The sequence below is a fragment of the Falco peregrinus genome, chromosome 8, assembly GCF_023634155.1.
Source record: "Falco peregrinus isolate bFalPer1 chromosome 8, bFalPer1.pri, whole genome shotgun sequence".
NCBI classification, from domain to species: Eukaryota; Metazoa; Chordata; class Aves; order Falconiformes; family Falconidae; genus Falco; species Falco peregrinus.
Genome location: NC_073728.1, coordinates 24855717 through 24871438, shown reverse-complemented (window position 1 = coordinate 24871438; position 15722 = coordinate 24855717). Strand labels below are relative to the sequence as shown.

Sequence of the window (15722 nt, the reverse complement as noted above, 5' to 3'; positions counted from 1 at the left end):
GGAAATGTTGTGCACAGTGAAGTTATCACAGAATGGTCAGGGTTGGTAGGGACCTCTGGAGATCATCTGGTCCAGCTAAAGCAGGTTCACCTAGATCAGGTTGCACGGAGTCATGTCCAGGTGGGTTTTGAATGTCTCCAGAGAAGGAGACTCCACCCCCTCTCTGGGCAGCCTGCTCCCATGCTTTGTCACCCTCAAGGTAAATAAGTTCTTCCTCATATTCAGATGGAACTTGTGCTTCAGTTTTTGACCATTGCCCCTTGTCCTGTTGCTGGGTACTACTGAACCTGGCCCCATCCTCCTGACACTCACCCTTCAGATATTTTAGACATCGGTAAGATCCCCTCTCAGTTTTCTCTTCTCCAGGCTGAACAGGCCCAGCTCCCTCAGCCTTTCCTCCGAAGGGAGGTGCTCCAGCCCCCTAATTGTAACCCTCCGCTGGACCCTCTCCAGTGGTTCCCTGTCTCCCTTGAACTGGAGAGCCCAGAACTGGACACAGCGCTCCAGATTGTGCCCTCTCCAGGGCAGAGCAGAGGGGGAGGATCACCTCCCTCGACCTGCTGGCCATGCTTTTCCCGACGCGCCCCAGGATCCCATTGGCCTCCTTGGCCACACAGGCACACTGCTGGCTCATGGGCAGCTTGCTGTCCAGAGCTGCCTTCCAGCAGGTCAGCCCCAGCCTGTACTGGTGCGTGGGGTTGTTCCTCTCTAGGTGCAGGACCTTACACCTGCCTTTGTTGAACTTCATTAGGTTCCTCTCTGCTCAACTCTCCAGCCTGTCCAAGTCTTGCTGAATGGCAGTGCAGCCTCCTGGGGTACCAGGCACTCTGTCGAGTTTTGTATCAGCAGACTTGCTGAGGGTGCACTCAGTCCCATCATCCAGGTCATTGATGAACATGTTGAACAGGATGGAGCCAGTACTGACCCCTGAGGAACGCTGCTGACTACAGTCCTCCAGCCTGACTCTGCGTCATTGGTCATAACTCTGAGCTTTGCCATTCAGCCAGTTCTCAATCCACCTTGCTGTCCACTCATCTAGTCCACGCTTCCTGAGTTTACATATGAGGATGTTATGGAAGACAGTGTCAAAAGCCTTGCAGAGATCAATGTAGACAACATCTACCACTCTCCCCTTGTCTACCCAAGCAGTCATTCCCATCATTAGAAGGCTATCAGGTTGGTGAGGCATGATTTCCCTTTGGTGAACCTGTTGACTGTTACCGCTGGCTGCCTCCTCCACACACTTCAAGATGAGCTGAGTCCCCCTTACCCTTTTTAAAGCCTGGAGTGACATTTCCTCCAGTCCTCAGGCACCTTCCTGTCCTCTGTGACCTTTCAGAGACGATGGAGAGTGGCTTGGCAATAACACCTGCCAGCTTCCTCAGCGCTCGGGGGGTGCATGCTATCAGGGCTCATGGATTTGTGGGTGTCAGGTTTGTTTAAGTGATCTCTAAACTGATCCTCCTTGACCAAGGGAGAGTTTTCCTTTCTCCAGACTTCCTCTCTGGGAAACGAGAGGGCCGGCCTTGGCAGTGAAGACTGAAGCAAAGAAGACATTCAGTAACTCTGCCTTCTCTGTGTCCTTCGTCACCAGGGCACCACCTCATTCAGCAGTGGGCCCATGTTTTCCCTAATCACCATTTTCCTGCTGATGCACTTGAAGAAGCCCTTCTTGTCCTTGACCTCCCTCACCAGATTTAATTCCAAATGAACCTTAGCCTTCCTCATTGCCTCCCTGCACATCCTGATAACGTCCCTATATTCCTCTCAAGTGGCCTGTCCCTTTTTCCATATCCCATAAACTTCCTCCTTCTGTTTGAGATTTGTCAGAAGTGTCTTGCTCATCCTTGCAGGCCTTCTGCGCCTTTTGCTTGATTTCTTAAGGGGATGCACCTGTATTGAGCTTGGAGGAAGTGATGCTTGAATATTAGCATTAGTTATGATAGCTGCCTCAAGTTAATGAAATTTATGAAATTGAGACTTGTGAAACAAAAGCAAAAAGAACTAGAAAAAATGTGGGGTGGTTCAGAGGACAAAGAAGAGAAGGGGGAGGCTGTTATCAGTGACCTATACTGTTACAGCTGGATTAGTGCTAAAGATTTAGCTGAAGCCTTGATCCTCCTGTAAAAGGGAGAGAGCTACAGGCTCAAGAGGATACCAGTTTGTCAGCCAGTCCTAAAATGTATTATTTCTAACCTACCAACCTACCTTTGTTCCCCATCCCATTTTGCCAAGAGTTTTTGAGCACCTTGGAAGATGTGAAGGCAATAAAGACTCCTTGCTCTGGTTATTTTTCTAGGTAGCAGGCTCAGGCCGTTATTCTTCTGTTACTTTCTTCTTCTGTCAGTTCTGATCTTAGGACAGTTCTCCTGCAGTTTCCTGAAGACTGTCTCATCTGAAATAGTTTTTTAGTCTACCTCAAATGTATAAGCCACCTTGTAATAGGCTGTATTATGTTTAAATACCCTAGAAGAAAGTAAGCTCCACTGATTTCTGCTTAGTTGCAAAATACAGACATTTTAAATACAGGAGGGAGGGAGGGTGACTGGGTATCTCGTGCCATTTTAGTTCTCTTAGCGCCTCCAGCTGCTGTGAAAACAAAGGCATGAGTCACCATAGACTGTCTGACATATGTGCCAACCCATCATGGATGTCACACATAACTATGGGGTACATAGGCACCCATGTTTAGACACCCTGGATTGCTCCTGGGAGATCAAAATGTCTGGCAGCAGCTCGAAGTGTAAAGATGCAAAAAGAATTCTTCTGTCATCAGTGTGATGAAATGGGTATATTGTTGAGATTAGCAGCAGAGATTTTTTTTTTTTTCCACTATAGTGGCACTTATGCTCTTGCTACCACAACCAGTGTCAGGTTCTTCCCTGCCTATATTCTTGCCATGAAAACAGCTTCTTCCTAGCCGTAATGAAAGAGAATCAAAGGAATCATTTTGTGCCTTTTAGCATAATGGAGATGATTGCTGGCTCCTTATTGCTAAAAGGCACGGGCGTATGTTGCTAAGTTGGTACTGTATTCAGAGCTGAATATGTTGCTTAAAAAATGTGTTTATAGGTGTATGTATAGTCTCTTGCTCATTGATAATAACATAAACTCCACACTCTCTTGTAGGGGGCAAGTGCTCAGCACTTTAAACAATTTTACAATAACTTAAGAGCATTTGAACCTCCAAGAGGCAATACATTTTTACTTATTTCAACCTTCTGAGTAATATTTTATCAGGAAAGTAGAAAGATGTTGTTAGTAATTAACAGTTCAGTGTATTTTCTCCTGAGAGCTGACCTCTCAGAGTTAAAAATGACAAAGAGACTAAAAGTTTTAAAAGATTAAGGTAGAAATCCTTATTTCACTAATAAGTGAGTTTCTTCTTGCAGGTCACTTGTGTCGGGAAATAGTTATCACTGAAGCAATTACATCTGTTATGAAATGTCACATTTTGGTAGATAATCTTGTATGTTCTGGCACTGAATGGTACCTCCCGTTGTGTTTTCTGGGCTGGACATGGAGTGTCTTACTATCTCATATTTCCATAATGTTAAGCAATTAGTGTGATGCTGGAGACGGTTACACCATGATACAATCTCACATCAAAATATCAGCATAGAGTACCAAAACCAATGTAATGTTATGCATAGATCAAAACAATGAGATTATTGTTTGGATGATCTTCTCAAGAGAATGCAGGATCTGATCTTTATGGTTAGGGCCTAATTCTGCACCCATTCGGTGACAAAAGCTAGGTGCAGGGTGATTTTGGTCTGCGTGGGTGGTGTTTGCACAAGTCCATTGCTGATGAACTTGTAAAGGCCAGACTGGAACACTGTGAAGGGGGAAAGTGGTATTGATATGGAAATAAACAGGGCAATGATCTTATCTGAAGGTGAATTACTTGAGCTGTATTAAACTGTAGCTTCAATTGTCATGTTTCTGAGTAAGAAAATAGAACTTGTGGCTCCTCTAACTTTTAAATGTAACTTTGCAGTTTGCAGCAAGCGTAGCTGTACCATGTAGTGTTGGTGACATGCACAGTCTTCCCTTCTAGTGAGAAAGTGACTGTGATTGAACAGCCCACGTCACCTTGGCCTACTGTATTCAAACCCCAGTGGGCCATCGCCCAGCGTCTGGCCAGTCTGCGATCAGCGATGGACGGCAGGGGCCAGGGAGCTCCTGTGCTCACAGGAAACAGTAGTAACCTGAAATAGCCACCTCTGTATTGTTGCATGAACATCAAATAATCCCTTGCGATAACAGACGTACTGTTTGCTGACTTAATTATGCTACTGTAGCTCACTAGTAGTAATGTGCTTCATTTAACCCATCTCGTAGTATTTTAAACTACACATTAAACACACATTCATCCTGCACTAGGGGCCTGATCCAAAGCACGTGAAATATGTTTGAAAAATTCAGTCTACTTCAAGGACTTTTGGCTCAGGCCCTCTGTTTCTCTGAATGCTGTTGGTTTTTTGTTTTTTGTTTGCTTTTTGTTCAAGCTAGGAGTTGCACAAAGACAACCTGCATATCTCTCTGTATATATTAAATGCAGCTGTTGTCACATGTATAGTATTGTAATTGAAATACAGTGGCACTATTCTGTACTCATAATGTAGATGGTAGAACTTATGTAGAAAATGTTTACAAAACGAGATGAGAATTCTCATTTTATGGAAAGATAAACAGCCACAGAGAAAATAGATCGTGTAGGTAAGTGAATAAATTTCATACTCTTCTAGAACTGGAATGCAAATGTATGCTTAGTGGCTCTCTGCTCTATAGCCAGGTGTTATCCCTGTCCCCAAGTGCTCCTGAAAACTTTATCAGAGAGGAGAGCATAGAATTCATTTACAGACAACATAAGCATGTTAAAATACTAGTAGGATAGATAGTACTATGGATTTTTAAAGTGGGATTAGTTTAAAGAGAACTGCAAAGCACACTTGACATCTTGGAACCTGCAGCGTATCCTGCATATTTTGAAGGCTTTGTCAAAGAAAAAACCTCCCACAGTTGCTTCAGATGCCTTAAAGACTTAATTTTGATTTTAAATTACCTATTTGCAGTACTGTCCTCCCACACTGCCTCATCACGTTTTATATGTTAAAATACACAATTTAAAATGAAAAGCATGCTTTTAAAGCAGCTGTGGGGAAAGGAAAAACAATGGACGCAGAAGTTCACAGAGCCTTTGGTGCTGGTGATCTTGCAGAGCCCTGACAGTTGACCAGGCCATTTGGCAGATTTGCACGCAAAGGCATTCTGGTAAAGAGAAAGAAAGAGGATACAGGGAGTTTGCATTTGAGAAATGGATCAGCCTGGAACTGTGCATAGCATCTGATCCCCACGTAGGGAAGTGTTAGGTATAAGGGGGTGGAACAGGACTGGCACATTCTCGGTATTACAAACTGTGCTCAGAAGTGTCAATAGAACAGGAGGAAAATAAGTGGAAAAACATGCTGTGGACAGTGGTTTAATTATGTCACATTACGTACTATATATGCATATGCACTTCACGGCAAATTATACTGTAGTAATAGCACTAGCTACTGAAATACGAACTGCTTCAAAGCATGCATTTACTAGATTCATTTGAACTAAAATTATCTGGCAAAGTAAAGCACAATTTCAATATGTCATAAAATTGATAATTAGGATTGGTATCTGATACATCTTTTATTATTAAGGAACAAATATTATTTTGTCTCTTCAGATGTAATTGTATGGAACCAGAACATCCTAGCAATAAAACCTTACAATACTGGCAGGACTACAATATATCTGCGTCCGATGTGCCATGGGGGAACCTAACTGTGTCAGTAAGTGGAATATTGGAACTTAATAGATAAAGGCATAAGCATAAATAATGTTGTCTATCCTACTGCAGCAAATATATTGAAAAAAATACCATTTTTTTCTGATCGTATCTGTTCAAATAAGGCATATAATATACTTAACTGAAAAAAGATTAACACAGACTTTGTAGCATTATCTCCTTTTGTAAGCATTTTGCAGCCTTTGGTAGTACACATTAAAGCAAGTATGGGTATTTTGTGCCCTGCTTTAGAAACTTCTTGACACCCTAGCACAAGAGTTTGACTGAGATTAAGTCTAAACATGTCAAATGACAATGGATTTGTCCTAAATTCTGCCAGACGGCAAAACCAAAATTCCCTCGTGTAGAAAGACTCAGAAATGTTTATTTCCCCTAAAACATTCCTACAGCTGTTGGGGCTATAAAGGGGAAAGGAAGGGGAGAATTTTGTAACTATTTCTCTTCAGTGACCGAATTTCTCTCTTGTGTAGACCTTCAGTGTTAAGTATGTCTTAGTTGTGTAATTTTTTTCTGGAGGATTGGGGAGCAAGCTACAAACAGTTTGGGGAGCTTGCATGGATATATAATTTGTTTCTAAACAGTACACTTTTCTGTGTTTAAAGGATTTATTACTTCAGGTTTGCCTTCCTTAAAGGAACACTTACAACTTGATTAAAATGCCACATCGAGATCAGGCTATCACTTTTTCTCACATTGCACAGTCAAAGACAACTGAGTGCAAAAGACACCAAACTGAAGGCATCCTTTAAAACTACAGCTGAATTAACCTCATTGTAGATGTAACCAGATGAAATGCTTAGAAGTCGATTGAGTGGACCACCTCTAGCAGATACTGTTTTTTCTTTCAAAGGCAGGAATGCAGAACTGGTGTCCTCCTACCATGAGTTAAGCTAGAGATGCCTTCCATGGCTGCTCTGTCTTGGTATCAAGGATTGCTCAACTCTGTTGGTGTGGCAACAGCAGAGAGAAAGTTGAGAACTGCTGGCCTGAGTGATTCCAGCAGTCCAGAATGAATATTCTCAAAACTGCAGCACACTCTAAGAGCATCTGTGCAGGGGCAGACTCCTCCTCTCACTTTCTCAGATCTCTGACAGTGTTTTTCAGAGTACATTTGCAGCCGAGGAGATTTAAAATAACAGATTTTGTTTTAACTATAAATGTAAAAGATCAGCTGCATTATATAAAACCCTTTAAAACTTCTGTGAAAGCTTATTACTGAAACTTGGGTTTACACGGGTAGCAGTATAACTGACCAACTTTTCCCATGAATGCCTACAGTTGTCAAAGAAATAACTGCAATTTTTCGTACGTTCTTGTATTTAGTTCTTGCAAACATCATCAGGAAACTTCAATTCTCCTGTTCTAGAGAACTGCAGTAAAAGGTTAGACCTAGTTGTCTATACATATTTGGTCAGTCTCAGCCCACTGCCTTTTTTACTGCTCATTTCTTCCTGTTGTTTCATGTGTCTGATTTAAAAGTTTCAAGTTTCTGAAGATCTAGATTGGCGCTCTCTCTTTGAAACAACAGTAGGACCAACTTTTTTTTTTTTTTCCCCTATCTAGGACCAAATCAATGTGAGCAAAGTGTTTATTCTGATGGTGACAAAATAATTTTCAGTAGGTGTATGATGAAAGTCATGCTTGTGCTGTACCAACATCAAGGTCTAGCTTAGGCCAGGACTAGTTCTCTGTTTGATGTCCCAGAATCTTGGGAATTTCCTGAAAAATTTTTTCCCCACCTGAAACCTATATTTCATGTCAAAGTGCATGATATTTATCCCAGATTTACTGCTATATCAGTATTAAAAGTTTCGCACTCCTTTGTGTCAGAGTCATCAAGTAGCAACTGGTTTTTTTCCAAGCCAGCTTTTGTTCAAAGCCAAAGTTTCTCGTAACATGTCAAGCCACAGTATTGTGACATAAGTCTGATGAGCTAATGACCCAGATCATTTGATACTAAAAGATCCTGATCTGGCAGGATATTGCTGCCTGGAATCTCTTGATTCTGAGTGCTATGTTTGTTTTTACTTAGTAAGTGTGGAGGGATTTGGGAAGGAGAAAGAAAGGACTGTGAGTCCAGAGCTCGCAGCTCACATTTTTAGAGCTGTTTATTTCTCTCTTGTTACCTTGGAACACGATTGATTTTAGACAACTAAGGATGGTACTGGAGAATTACTAGTACTGGAGAATTACTAGACATGTTTTCTAGTATATGTGCATATTTGATCATATAGTATGTTGGGTAGAATTAATATTATGGATTTTGAATTTTGGTGCATTTTAGCTGATCACTTTTTTTAAGAAAAAGATAATTTGTGGAATGTGCTGCCCCCATGTGGTATTAAATGTGTTGGTCTCCTTTTAGGCTAATAGTGTACATTCTAAGTAGCTTTTTCTTGAATTGCTTGGCTGTGAAGGTAAAACAAAAAATCAGTTACTGAGAATGCACCAGGAGCAGCCTTTCTCTTGGTAGCTTTTGAACCTCACTTTCCTCTCTTCGAAGGAATTAGAAGTGCAAATCTGTGTTTGTAAACAGAAAGTAAGTATGTTTACTTGTTCAGTTTGAAATAAATTTGGTTTTATATTAATGCCTTTATGGTATGTCTTAGCGACTTCATAATTTAATACGGGTTAAAAAAGAGATTGTTTTGAGGGTTTGAGAGTTTTGCATGCAGACTAGATACAAATATTAGGAGTTTTAATTTTTAAAAGAATGAATATAGAAAAATGATTTTACTATTTCTAGTAATACAATCTGCTTGCAATTTAAGGAAGCAATTTGAAAGAAAATATGTGTAAGCATAGATATTTTTTAGAACACTACTACTTTGCTCTCCCTGATAGGAATGTAAAAAGTTCCATGGAGAGTTTGTTGGACGAGCCTGCGGTCATCACGGCCCTTATGTTCCCGACGTCCTCTTCTGGTCTGTCATCTTATTCTTTTCTACAGTAACGCTGTCATCCACACTGAAGCAGTTCAAAACTAGTCGATACTTCCCAACAAAGGTGTGTGCTGTTTTTTTAAGTCAGAAGTTGTCATTAGTCATGTGTAAGCATGAATCCCATCTGCCTTGCAAATTTAATTAACTGCTGGTGAAGTGGACACTGCATCTTTTCTCTGTTAGAAAATTGTATCAGAATAAGCATGATTTTAGCTGTAAGCACAAAGTGGCTTGAAACAGTGAAGAAAAAAGAAATCCTAAGTCATACATGAATGTTTTATTTAAAATTTTTGTTTCAATAATTGCAGGTACGATCTGTTGTCAGCGATTTTGCTGTCTTTCTCACTATTTTGTCCATGGTCTTAATTGACTATGCCATTGGGATTCCATCACCAAAACTTCAGGTTCCAAATGCTTTTAAGGTAATTTGATAAGTTGTACTGCCTTATTATTTTGACAAAGTAGGTGCTATAGTGGGTTTATTATTTTTTTTATCATCAGGAAATAGTGATAGTATTCTGAATTTTTCATGCTCACCAAGTACAACCTCTGATTAGTGGCCCATGTAAGTGAGCCTCTCCCGTCAGGCTCTTTCATGCTTCCTAATGTCTTCTGTGTGAGGATGAACACAGCTCCAATTACCCAAATCCTAGACTAATGTAATGTTCTGGGGGGCTCCTTCCAAATTCTGGGATCATTGTATCAAATACAGCCAAGTCTGTAATATCCCAGATGATTTTATTATATGTAATTTCTCTTTCTGCTATCATAGGAAGTTCTAGCATTTTTCTGTGCTCTTACATAGATTGATTTTAAAGGAAAACATAATCTAGTAATGTTTTCTTATGTATTCTTGTACAGTTGAACTGTAAATAATCCTTAGAGTTCTGACTGGTTATGCATGACTTTTTATAGCCCACCAGAGATGATCGTGGCTGGTTTATTACTCCTTTGGGGCCAAATCCTTGGTGGACAGTGATAGCTGCTGTAATTCCAGCCCTGCTTTGTACTATCCTTATCTTTATGGACCAGCAGATCACGGCTGTCATTATCAATAGGAAAGAACACAAACTAAAGGTATTCCATCAAAAGTTACATTTTTACTGTCTTTTTCTGCTTCATCTACTAGAGTATGCTGGTTTATTACACCTTATGTAGCACCCCTTTAAATTGTTATGCTTTTCCTCTACTAGTCTGTGGAGTATCTGAGCCCTGTGTCAGTCATTTGCTGCCTTGCAGAAGTCTTTATGAATGTAATTTGGAACAGAGATTCTGAATCAAGAAAATGCTTATTCTCTATGCTTTATTAGAAGTATGATACCCATTCACTTAAATAAAAAAATCTGGAAGTTAACAATTACCTTAAGTACCGTAATATTAATTGCCTCTTCAGATACTGACAGTGTTGTTCTACTGGACTGGATTTTTTGATTTTGCAAAACTATTCAGAGGTTACCGTGTATTTAAGATTGTTTTTTCCTCTCTTGATCCTTCTCTGTGGTTCTACACATTTTTTTTTTAATGCCCTTCCTATCTTGAAGAAGGGAACAGAATAAAACTGAGCTTTAGAGGCACAATGGGTTCCTAAAACAACATAGGACAACATCCTGCTCTGCTCTCTAACACTTTAGTTGCCTACAGATGGAGAGAGAAAAAGGGACATCACCCCTCTGAAAAACTGTTGGGCAAAATCTAGCAGCAGGTTTCTGTACATGTATATGCAGCGAGCTTAGGCTTTTTTTGACATACTTTTAATAAGCAGCAATCCAATCCCAAGTCACTTTAGCAAATGCATTTACAACCTTCACTTTGCACTGCCTCTTCTTGGATGATTGTGACATTTGATATGTTCTTTTTTTGCCCTCTTTGTCAGCCTGGCTCTTCATGTCAATCCATAGCATTGCATGTGGTTAACTTGACAGATGCAGGAATTTGCTGCCAAGCTTTGGAATGTGTTTTTTCAGCACTGGCATCTGGGAGTCAGATGGTCCTCCTGGCTGCCCCCTTGTCTTGCTGCATTTTAGTTTTGCTGGGGTCTGGTGTAGCATCACCTGTTGCTATGCTTCCTTTTCTTCCCATATGTCAGGTTCCTCAGATCATGTATGAATGTGAGGAAATGCTCTCGGATTCTGTATGCATTAGCAGATACATTCCTCATAAATGTGTCAGAAGGTAAAAAAAGGTGTCTCTGTTAAGATTTAGAATTAAACTCTTTCTCTGAGTGCATTGTGCATGTAACTAATATCTGTGTTTAACACATCTCTGAGTTTGTCAAGATGTGCCTTGGAGATAAGACTCAAGCACTTTTGGGGAGTGAGGGAAGGTTGCTAGAGTCGATTCTTTCAGTTTTCTTGACTTTATATGAATTCCCCTTTTTAAATAATGTAAGCAAATAAGATGGCATTTTCATTTTGATATGTGGCTTACATTTTCATAAACCCAGACGCTTCCCATTTTAGAAGTAAAAGTTGTCTTCAGAAAGAAATGATTTGTTTGCTTCCAACTCGTTTTCCCCTCTTTTTTTATACTTCCCATAGCAAATTCTGAATAGTGCACATTTCAGCTTTTGGCAGTCTCTGTAGCAAACCCTTCCAAGTTTAGTTTAGTTACTTTTTTTATGTCAAAAGGCATTTGCATGGGTTTACAGGCAAAATTACAGTTCAACATATTCACATTGTTTGCATGAGCATCACTGTTTCATCAGACCGTGACAGTGGATTTGTTGTTGTATTGCAAAATTTGGTGGAGATGACTAATTACCTGACTTTTTAAAGGAAAATAGCTTGAGCCCCTGCTTGCAGCTGCACAGTGATCCTGGATACTTTCCAAAAATTGAAAAGAAATTTCCCTCTCAGCTATGGTAACAGATATCTATATGACCACAATTGATACAGAACATTGGGCGTTTCCAAACACAGGTTGTATTTGCAGGTTTTTACATATATCTTGAGATTTTACCAGGGAGTTTTCTCAACTACTACAAAAGCAAAGAACATCCTCCTGTAGGTAAATTTACAGGGTATTTGACTACTACAGAGATGATCCAGACCCAAAGGTTTTGTACTGACTGTTCATATAATTTTTTTTCTGATACTGCTTTTAAGTATTGAATAGGGAAACCAGTAAAACAGTACATGATGATGAATATTATAGTTTAATGTATAACTTAATTATAATTTAATTTCTATTAATCTATAGGCCTCTGTTCTAAGACGAAAGTATGTTAGTGAAAATTTAACCATCCATAAAAATTTTACAAGGATTGATGTGGTTTTATGGCCGTTTATAGCATAAACTGACTTTGCAAATGTTAACTTAAAAATTTTTGTGTAGGAAAGAATCAAAATACATATTTTTCTGCCTCCTGTGTAAGGATGGATGGAGTGTCTATTAAGATTAGTGCAGCGGAAAGCTGGCACTGCAGCTGGATGTTCTGCTTACTGTTATCCACAGAAGAGATTTAGTTAAAACAGAAAATGTGTGTAGTTTCCAATGTCCTACTAGTATCTCTAAAAGTAAAAAAAGATATTTGGTGCCCATTTTAAGTGTATGGATCATAAATCTACTTTAACTCATAACTGGAATGAGTCTAAGCAAGAAATGAAGCATTTCTTGTGAACTAGGAGGAATTCCCCTTAGATAACCAGTTTGCCATCACTGCTGACCCAACCTATGTGTAACACATAGGAGAAAGCTATTTTTTGCTACAAGTCCTTTTTTTAAAAGGATTTTTTTTTTTAAAAAAAAGTCTCTAATGGTTCATTAGGAATGCCTGCCAGGAGCGTTCTCCTTAATTCAGATGCCATTTTGTATCTTCTTGCTGTCATTACTTTCTTTAACAGAAAGGATGCGGATACCATCTCGACCTACTCATGGTGGCAGTCATGCTTGGAGTGTGCTCTATCATGGGATTGCCGTGGTTTGTTGCAGCCACTGTCCTCTCCATTTCACACGTGAATAGCTTAAAACTGGAATCTGAGTGTTCCGCTCCCGGGGAGCAGCCAAAATTTCTTGGAATCCGGGAGCAGAGAGTCACGGGGCTCATGATTTTTATCCTTATGGGCTCATCCGTCTTTTTGACAAGTATCCTGAAGGTAATTTGGGGAAGTAAGGAAAAGCTAAATACTGCACTGCACCGAACATTTCACTGTTGTTACTGTATTATTTAATGAGTGCCCTTTCCAGGCATGTTACTAACTAGCATAATGTTACACAATGATAATCTAAAGCAGAATTCTAATTTTGCATAATAAAATTGCTAGGGATATCTAATATTTTTAAAACAAAAACCTTCTAATGGAGATCTGGCCTGACTGAAGTCAAAGGGTATTCTGTCATTGGCCTGTAGTATATGAAGATTGACCCTTTGTCTACAATTTGGGCCCAAAGCAAATTATTATGAAATAGTCTTGCTAAATTACACCTGTAAGTAAATTTATTTAGAAAATTTAAAAACATTTTGTGATTTCTGTGTTATTTAAAAATATTTTCACAGTGGCTGGAGAAGTTCTATGGTTCCTTTCTTGGAAATGAACATGAAGATACTCTCATGCTCCCTGCATACTTACGACAGCTCACCAGTGTCCTGAAACTGGGTGTCCAGTTATATGCATTATTAATACCATCTATAGACATAATACTTACTCTTTTTAAGAATTATCTGGCCTCTGTGAAATCAATGAGAGTTTTGCCACTAGCTTCAGTAGGATAAGAATATAGATTTCATTCACAGTGAAGGCAATAAGCCCTTAGAACTTGTACTTCCCAGTAGCATTGTATTATGCATAATATATATACCATAAAACCTTCACTTTATGTCATGGTTTAGCCCAACTGGCAACTGAGCACCACACAGCTGCTTGCTCACTCCCCCCAGCTGGGATGGCAGAGAGAATCAGAAGAGTAAAAGCGAGAAAACTCATGGGCTGAGATAAAGACAGTTTAATAGGTAATTAATAGCTGCACAGGCAAGCAAAGCAAAACAAGGAATTCATTCGCTACTTCCCACCGGCAGGCAGATGTTCAGCCACCTCCAGGAAAGCAGGGCTCTGTCATGCATGACAGTTACTGGGGAGGACACATGCCATCACTCCGAACGTCCCCCCCTTCCCCCAGCTTTATATGCTGAACATGACATCACATGGTATGGAATATCCCTTTGGTCAGTCGGGGTCAGCTGTCCTGGCTGTGTCCCCTCCCAGCTTCTTGTGCACCCCCAGCCTGCTTGCCTGGTGGGGTGGGGTGAGGAGCAGATAAAGGCCTTGGCTCTGTGTAAGTGCTGCTCAGCAGAAACTAAAACATCCCTGTATTATCAACACCGTTTCCAGCACAAATCCAAATCATAGCCCCATGCTAGTAAAAAGGAAGAAAATTAACTCTACCCCAGCCAAAACCAGCATGGTTTGAAAACACACAGAACACGCGTTTTGTGTATTTGGTATTTAGAATAGGTATTTATCTATGGAAATATCCTTTACCTACACACTGTATACTGGGAGCCTGAACATTTAAAATAGTGTCTTACAAAATAATTCCATAAAAGTAATTCACCCGTTTTTAAATGCTTACAGAACAGAACATTTCTTTTAGCAGTATGAAGTATTTTGTGTATGTCTTGAACATTTCTCTGAGGATTATAGCTTTACTATTCAGATGCTCTCCTGAACATTCTTTCAAGTAAAGAATTTAAGTATATATCAAACACTTTCATTTTTCATGTAGTTCTGTTAATTTTATTAATAGTGAATAAAGTATATTGTAATAACTGGCAATGTTTTTGTGAGGAAAACAAAATTGTAGAGCCAGATTCTTCTTTTGCTTTATACTCTGAGTAAATTATTAATTTGTAATTGAGTGACTCTGAATTTACAACTTGTCTGATTAATGCAGGCATATGGCACTTTGAATTTCAACTGTTTAGAATGTCTTTCTAGAAGCATTTAAAATTGTTAAATGGTATTTAATATGCTCTTCCCTTTCTCTGCTTGTTTGTGCAGTTTATTCCAATGCCAGTACTTTATGGAGTATTTCTTTACATGGGTGCTTCATCTCTAAAGGGAATTCAGGTAAAATGGATTTATGAAGTGTGTTAATGATGATGCTTTCTATAAAACGTGTAGCTATTCTTATTATATTATCTTTTGTGTATAATCTTAAAGGAATGTTGGCAACCTTACATTCTTGAAAGTGACTGGCTTAAAAATGAAAATGGATTCTGTCTAAATCGAGTATTCCCTTTAGGTAATGTGCTCCAATTTTTTATTTTTTAGGTGCCGATTTTTCTGGTCTCCCTTGTTAACAAGGGAATTTTGGCTGAGCCTAAAAACTGAGTAACAACTAGCAGGAGCTCTTCCCTCTCCCCTGCCTCCCCATTCACTTGTTTGCCTGCTGCCTTTTTAGCTTCCAAATTAGTGCCTTTGTAGTGGTAAGGTTGATCTTGAACTTTGCCTATATGAGGCTGTTGGCTAACATGCCTTAAAATTAACGAAGATGAGATGTAAAGATACTTCCTGTGCAAATAAATGCCCCAGGCAGGGAAGTGGAACTGCTGGGAAGTCACATGCTACTTCATTTCTGGCCTGAGGGATGAAGGGCATGTCTAGTGGAAGGGCAGCACCCCTGCAGTGGCCCGCAATAGGAGCCCCCAGCGGAAGCCAGGCGCTCCAGCGTTCAGGTCAGGTTGGTAACGGTACCCCGTGTACCAGTTCTGCTGGATGACTGCAATGTTAAATGGCATGGTGTCAAATCTTATAGCCCATCTGACACAAACGCTCAGATTTTCAAGCGTGCCTTTGTTATTGATAGTTGAGGTATTGATACGTCTTCCAACACAGCTGGGAAAGAACAACCACATGATGAAAATGTGAATTACACTGCACAAAAGGTTGTGAAAGAGCAAAGAAAATGCCTGATTGTTTCTTTCATTATGTTTA

At 39.8% G+C, this 15722-nt stretch overlaps 1 protein-coding gene across 7 annotated transcripts in view; it reads left to right on the top strand.

Annotated features, from left to right (window-relative positions):
• SLC4A10 (solute carrier family 4 member 10) overlaps positions 1 to 15722 on the top strand; it is a 161989-nt gene that overhangs the window by 131045 nt on the left and 15222 nt on the right. For all 7 annotated transcript variants that reach the window (XR_008748402.1, XM_055811993.1, XM_055811994.1 and 4 more), the window contains 6 exons: positions 5726 to 5831; positions 8693 to 8854; positions 9099 to 9212; positions 9706 to 9867; positions 12633 to 12884; positions 14787 to 14855. Coding sequence is in view for 6 of the 7 variants with exons in the window: in XM_055811993.1 (XP_055667968.1) it covers positions 5726 to 5831; positions 8693 to 8854; positions 9099 to 9212; positions 9706 to 9867; positions 12633 to 12884; positions 14787 to 14855 (865 nt within the window). In the remaining variant the exon portion in view is untranslated. The remainder of the gene's footprint in view (positions 1 to 5725; positions 5832 to 8692; positions 8855 to 9098; positions 9213 to 9705; positions 9868 to 12632; positions 12885 to 14786; positions 14856 to 15722) is intronic.